Source organism: Wasmannia auropunctata, unplaced genomic scaffold (assembly GCF_000956235.1).
Source record: "Wasmannia auropunctata unplaced genomic scaffold, wasmannia.A_1.0 LD334578.1, whole genome shotgun sequence".
NCBI classification, from domain to species: domain Eukaryota; kingdom Metazoa; phylum Arthropoda; class Insecta; order Hymenoptera; family Formicidae; genus Wasmannia; species Wasmannia auropunctata.
Genome location: NW_012028312.1, coordinates 2,350 through 9,958, shown reverse-complemented (window position 1 = coordinate 9,958; position 7,609 = coordinate 2,350). Strand labels below are relative to the sequence as shown.

The 7,609-nt window shown below is 31.3% G+C and overlaps 1 protein-coding gene across 1 annotated transcript in view; it reads right to left on the bottom strand.

The window, feature by feature from the left end:
- Positions 1–3,072, bottom strand: part of LOC105458256 (odorant receptor 13a-like) — a 6,430-nt gene extending 3,358 nt beyond the window's left edge. Inside the window, exons 1-4 of the mRNA XM_011703431.1 lie at positions 2,990–3,072; positions 1,275–1,696; positions 556–931; positions 409–480 (exon numbers count right to left, since the gene is read on the bottom strand). Coding sequence (XP_011701733.1) covers positions 409–480; positions 556–931; positions 1,275–1,696; positions 2,990–3,045 — 926 coding nt within the window. The 5' untranslated portion in view covers positions 3,046–3,072. The remainder of the gene's footprint in view (positions 1–408; positions 481–555; positions 932–1,274; positions 1,697–2,989) is intronic.
- Positions 3,073–7,609: the final 4,537 nt, after the last annotated feature.

Sequence of the window (7,609 nt, the reverse complement as noted above, 5' to 3'; positions counted from 1 at the left end):
AATTGCATGTTTTTATTATAACTGGATATCTATATTCTATACTATTTATTAATACAAACTTAAGTAGTATAAAAGCATTTAACACAGTTTGTAGCAAAACTTTCAAAAGCGTACGAAGGATCCTCATTTCCCCCTATATATAATTATATATCTTTTTTAAATGTTGTTAATAAAAAATTATCAAATAATTTTTTTTAATTATTAATAAAAAAATATTTTATAATTGCGATATGTAAACATTAAATGTTCGGTTAAGAGAGATACAATACACAATTATTAATGAAATTAATCATATATGCGAATAGACATTGAATCCAATAAATATTGGAGATATTACATTATTACGTAATGTATAGATATGACAAGATTATAATTTTGTTATACATAATAATCTAGTGAAAATGTTACTTTATAATCTCCGAATGACATTTCACACAATTCTTCAATTTGCTCTCGAGAATGAATATGGCCTCTGGCACGCTGTAATTATCCAAGATATTATTTTATTTCCATAATAAAAGAAGTTTAGTTCAAAATAATTAACGTAAATCATACTTGGCAAAATCGATTGTCACTAGTATGGTGTTGATATATTGAAATTGCGCGCAAACGACCATCAACATAGAGACGTAAAAAGTATCGTAGCAAACAATTCCAAGCGCAGAAGATAGTCCGCCAATTACTTGCATAAGATATAGGCAAACATAATTGTAAGTATTGTCGGTGTTTAACGGATACCATCCGACAAATGGTAAATTTCTCGTTTTAAATGTATAATTAATCGAGTTTATCTGGTCAGGTGCCCATTCTAAGAGCAACGGAGTGGAACACCAATGTAGAACGCCGTAAATGCAAACGAGCGTCCACCACCACACGAAAAAATTAGAATGTTTACGCGCGTGTTCCATTTCATTCTTGTATATTTGACATCCTGATAAAAAAATCTTCGTTAGCAATCTCAACACACAGAAATAATAGATTTCAATATTAATAATTCGCGAAAGAAACTATATGTAATATTGAAGAACGCGGATTGCATTTCTGAAATCAGCATATATAGCGTGGGCAATGATTTCATAAATATTCACTAATTGTAAGTTTGGAACATGAAAAGTCGGGCGATGCAACGTTATTAATAATACAATCTTTATTTACTCCTGTTGGATAGAAAGTGATTTAAAATATTACCTTCCGTGATATTTTATAATACCTTCATAATGGAAAATACGAATAAGTTACCCCGCTAATTATTATTAAATAGATAATTAACATACCTTTCTTGCTGTCATTGATCCGTTGGCAAAGTACGTGGCATTTTTTTAATTGCTCCACGATATCGACGATTTCTTTATTTCTCCATATACAATAACACCATTTCATCAAGCCCACGAAGTGCATGTTAATTACACCGATAATATTTGCAAATAATTTTAGATCATTGTTCATCGTAAGCACCACTATTTCTGAGAACAGGAGCAGGAAGTTTGCCGATATGAAAACAATCGTCGCTCCCCATGAGAGCAATATTTTAAGTGGCGAAAATGATTCAGTGGGCCAAATTCGGGCGTATCCGAGTGCCAAGAGCAAGTACTTGATGTAATATTCTAAAGATAAAGCATCTTTTCCCCTGCTTTTATCATCCTCGTCCTTGCGATTCATGTCTGGAAAGTAGAAAGGGGTAGATGGAGGCACATATCTGAAAAATCGAAACGAAACCGTTCTTTGAGAAACGCATGCCCGGCTGCAGTTTAGACGTGTGGTGAAAAGATACGACTTTTTGGCGCAAGTACGTGAGGGATATAATACGACTCTACAAATTAATAGGAGAAATCGCTTGTTTGTGCAAATTAGCAAAAGAAATTATTCAAAAAAGGTTAAGAAACGAGCATATAAGTAAATTTAGTTCTTAAAAATTAAAAGTTTTTACTCATTGTCAGACAATTTCTACACAAGACAATAGAACGTTTCGACTCCAAAAAGTCCTCCTCAGCTAATAACAAATTATTATATATAGAGTAACTCCGGTATATACGCCGTGCGAGGATTTATGCAGAAGTCAGAAGTAAAAATAATTTTCTTGCAACTATTCGCTGTTACATACCTTTATGTTATATTAGTATTGTGTTACGATTTTTACTGTTAATATTTATAAAATTGTTGTAATGTATTGTATTAAATCGATTTATCACTGTAAACAACCATAAGTTATAATCTACATAAAATGATTATTGTAGGAAATATAAAAAGCTTTAGATTATTTGTATATTTTTTGAGTCATTCATTTCACCCGTTAGTAGCCGTACAACCCACTTATATTTTCATACGACAAAAATGCAAGGGTTTAAAGAATTTTTTTTAAATATCAAAAATAAATATTTTGAATTTCTGATATTTTTTTCATAGTATTAAACAGTCTAAAGTTTTTACTGATATAGTTAATTTACCTTGATCATAATTAATAATATCTGATAAATTAAGTTTTTAATAGGTGCGGCGTATATACCGGAATTACCCTATAAGGTCAAACGAGAAAAATAAAAAGGTTTAACACGAAGAAAAAATAATATTGTTACGCTCGCGTCTAAGTCCGCGTCTAAGCCGCGTCATCCCGTATGTACGAACGAGCCGACGAAAGGAGATTGTTTCCTGGACGACGGACTGTCGGCTGTCAAATGGACGTCATTAGAGAGAGAGAGCTGAGCTGTCAGTGCGAACGGACGTGTTCTGACCTACTCTGTTTCTTGTATTACGTGCGTTCTTGTGTGTTGTGTTCATTAAAGAGTTTATTCATTTTGTTAAACGAGTCCCCTTATTTCCGCGAAAGCGTCGGAACGCGAACGCGCACGCGAACGCGAGTGCGCGAGAACGACTCCCGGGCGTAACAATATAATTAACAAATTATAAGAAAGTGAGAGGCCGCGTGTTACATTTTAAAGCGGGGCGGATTGATTTCGCAACGAATTTGACAGATAATGTATATAGTACATACATATCATTTTTACGACTGATTAATAAGTCGTGAAATGCATGTTCGCCCACGGTCATTGATTCTGTCCCTCGGAAATTTTCACAAACTCTGAAGTGATCACTTTTCTACATTAATGTTTATTAGTCCATGCACGATTTTGTTTCGTTAATCGTGCATGGATGAGCATTAATGTAAAAAAGTGATCACTTCAGAGTTTGTAAAAATTTCCGAGGGACAGAATCAATGATCGTGGGTGCTCATATCGTAGGGAATATGTATTAGTATAATGTACATATTGTGATAAAAAATATATTAGTAAAATATACATATTGTAAATATAAAGGTTCATAAAGGTTCATGTACATAAAAAATATAAAGATTAGTAAAAACAAGGTTAACATAGTAATTTTACTTATATAGTAATTTTACTTATTTTCTCGTAATAAATATCTTTTTATTCAATAATTTACATTTATTTCAGACCGTTATAATGAATTTTTGCCGGAAATTGTACAAGATGAATGGACAAGCATGTCGGCCTAATTATTAATATAGCTATTATATTGTTATAATGTATTGGTTGTATATTATATAGCCAATACGCTTATGACCACATTGAGCACTTCCAATTATTTCTTACATATATGATACACTACTTGACACTGCAAAAAATTTTATACGGTAAAATATAGAAATTATTGTATTTAACCGTTTAAATATTAATTTAATTTGCATAATTTATAAGTTACACTTGTATTTATTAGCAACTAAATGATGTAACGATTTTAGTGTTATTTTATTACATTTAACAGAAAGAAAAATTCTGGATGTATTTTGTAATAACAATAATTCATCCAAATTTAATACACGCAGCTGTATTATAGCATCTGCCACAATTATGTATCGGGATGTTGCTGATTCTAAATCTTTCTTTAACCATTTGCAGCACGGTGGCATTGTGGAATGCCATCTTTTCCATAACCATTTTCTAAATAACTAGGGTATTTTCATTCAATTTTCAAACTTTTTTTGTGTTTTGGTATCAGTTATATACATTCAAGAATAAGAATCGATGTGCAATAATTCGAAATCATGGGTGATTTTATTTAATTATACAAATAAACAAACGTTGAAAAATTGCAATTTTTTGGGAGAAAATTCATTATTTCCGAAAGTTCTCAGAATTTCCACGCAAAGATCTTCCTTCAAGGATTCTCGGAGTCGCTGATTACGAATGTAATCAGATTCCCGAAATTCAAGATGGCGGATCCAATATGGCAGACTTAATTTCGAACTTAAATTCGAAAAATGTGAAAATGTATTTATGGGGGTTCTCGGATTTGCTGATTATGAATCCGTGATCAGATTCCCGAAATTCAAAATGACGGATCTAATATGGCGAATCCGAATTCGAAAAACGGTGCAAATCTTATGAAAATGTATATCTGAGAATTTGTAGAGATTTTACACTGGATCAGCACTGTTTTTCGGATTATAGTCGCTATATTGTATCCGCCATCTTGAATTTCGGGAATTTGATTACGGATTCGTAATCAGCGATTCCGAGAATCCCTAGATATACATTTTCATAAAATTTGCATTGTTTTCAAATTTGGGACCGCCATATTGAATCCGCCATTTTGAATTTCTAAATTTTGACCTCAGATTTGTAATCAGCAACTTCGAAAACTCTCGAGTATCAATTTTCAAGTCAATCGTAGGTAAGGAAAAATGTATGCTTCAAAAGGTTAAAGGCTCTACATTCGATATCAAAAGGATTGCTTAAAAATAACTATCTCACAAATTATTACGTACAAATTGTGGTATCTATTTTATCAATTTATTTTGTCTCATGAAATGTGCTGTCAGTAATTATAAGTATATATTTCTCATATAATATGCAACTACGGTACATCGCGTTACTAAATGTATAAAATATGAAGAATCACGTAAATGTCAAGAACGAACATTAAGCGGTCTCCTTTCTAATTACCATTATCGTTGAAATGTCACAAGCAAATGCGTTTTATATGATATAGCCGAATTCATACGCATTGACATAAAGCAAATGCTTTAAGAATACTTTTCAATATGTGAAATTATTGTGTTCAATGATTTAATTGAATTGATATAACGTAATTTAATCTGTATAATATATGTATCTTTTTTCTTTTTTAGTATATTTACATTATATTACATGATAAATATATGTGGCACTCTTAAATTTTGGAGGAGCATTATAGTGAATTTAACAAAATGATATTACGCGAAACCGAAGTCTATCTAATTGTTAAAGTACGTTATGATTATTATATATTATACATATGCATTATGATTGCATTATTTATATAATATATTTATATTATTTTAAAAAAAGCTATTAGATATTCTGCTGATTAGAGATCAAGATAAAGATGAATTTATCCGTTTATATTACAGAGAATGTCTCGAAGAATTAGGAGTTATCGAACCGAGTCTTCTTCCGCAAAGAATTATTTCTAGAGGTACTTGGTTTTACTGCATCTTTATCATAATAAAATATAATAATTCTTAGCTTTTGTAAACTTTATAATTCTGTAATTAAAATTTTTTTGTATATTATAGAAGATACTAAATTTATATCAGACACAAATAAAGAATTTGCATGTCACTGCTTCGAACACGTATGTGTTTTCCAAATGCAAAAAAACTGCCAAAGTATGAATCATTTTTCACTTACCATACAGGTATACATATATAATCCCATATACCTTATATATTATACATATGTTATACATATTTTTGATGAAAAAATATTATAATTCTGTTTATCAATGAAATTATCTTTTATGTGATATTAATATCAAAGTTTCAAAATGTTTTTACAATTTATTGCTCTTAAAATATCCTGTAGCAAATTTATTGCTCGTTGTTTAGTTAATAAAATCGATCAACAGTGCAATGTACTAATAATTTCAAAGATTTACATTTTGAAATTCTTAAAATAAAATGTAAACCTCTGAAATTATTAGTACATTGCACTGATGATCAATTTTGTCAATTTAAACAAAGAGCAATAAATTTATCACAGGATATTTTATAAGACAATAAATTGTAGAAAAGATTTTAAAACTGAATTTTAAAGCAGTAACGAATTTGTTTATTAAAACGTATCTACAATTTATTGCTTTTAAAATATCCCGTGGCAAATTTATTGCTCGTTGTTTAAGTTAATAAAATCGATCAACAATGCAACGTACTAATAATTTGAGAGATTTACGTTTTAAAATTTTCATGAATAACAAAATAATATTTAAAATATATGTTATATTTAAAAGATATAAAGTATAAAAGGTGTCAATTAAGTATAGGTGGGCTTTTTGAACAAAAATAAGATGTTTAACACTACAAAAAAAAAGAGTTAAGAGTGACTCTTAAGTTGGTCGCGGCTGTGACAACACGCGACTCTCTGCGCATTTATTTTAAGGATTGTGAGTGCCAATTTTACATCGATTTTGACTTGTTTCGTAATGATGAATCTTGCATTCAATTTTGGAACTGAAGGCCCATCTCATACATTGCGGAACATATTTCTGACAATTACGAACGGAATATTGGGAAGTTGGTTGGAACTTTATGTATTAATCGCTGAAGAAGGTCTGAAGTGGACCGAAACGTACAACTTATGTAAGAAAATGTAATTTTAAGTTATAGAATACAACTTTATTTGAAACTTTAACGCAACGTTTTTTGCGTGTTGACTTTTAGTGCCTTTTGTCACCCATTATTAAAATATTAACTTACTCAACCCTGATAATAAGCGAAATCAGAGTTTAATACACGAACCGGTGGGCTGTCTACAATTGTATACGCTGACGCGACGTGGCTACATCGCTCTTTCTTAAAAAGATATTATAAGCAGTTTATTATAAGTAGTATGTTTAGCGAAGTGTACTTATTGATGTACAAGTGTATTTATTGATTTTACTTACAAATCTATTAAATTGGCGACAAGGATGAAGCAGTGAGCGGAGTGCGAATGTGCGTGCTATAGCGGTGGTATACTGCGCATATTGGAGCGCGCGACGGATAGCAATCGTACATTGAAAAGGGCTAAATTACTAGAGATTACAACAGGAGAAAGAAAAAAATGACTACGGATAAAAACGTGCGAGGTTCCGGCATACAAACTTCGATAGTAGTGCTGAGTTCCTTTACAATTGAAATCTTCGATACCGGAAATACCACATGGAGAATATGGTTACAACAGCTGCAAGGTACATTTACAATTTTTAACATTCAAGGAAAGGATCGAGTTCCTTATCTTCTGCATTATTACATTGGCTCAGCAGCATTCGATATTTTGTGCGATCGTCTGGACCCGGAAGATTAATTTTATTTCAACAATTTTTCGGCAACCTCACGAGTATACTAGAGAAATTTTTCGAGCCTTAACCGTTGGAAATTGCGGAAAATTTCCATTTTCATTAGCGACGTCAGAAAGCAGGCGAAAGCGTGCAACAGTTCGCGGCAGCGCTGCATAAATTAAGGGGGTATTCTAGTCTAGAGGCCAAATTTTTATGCTATTTTTGCGAATTTTTTTAAAAGAAAGTATGAAGTTTTTTGGGACGAGATTTTTTCCTACATATTTATACATATTTG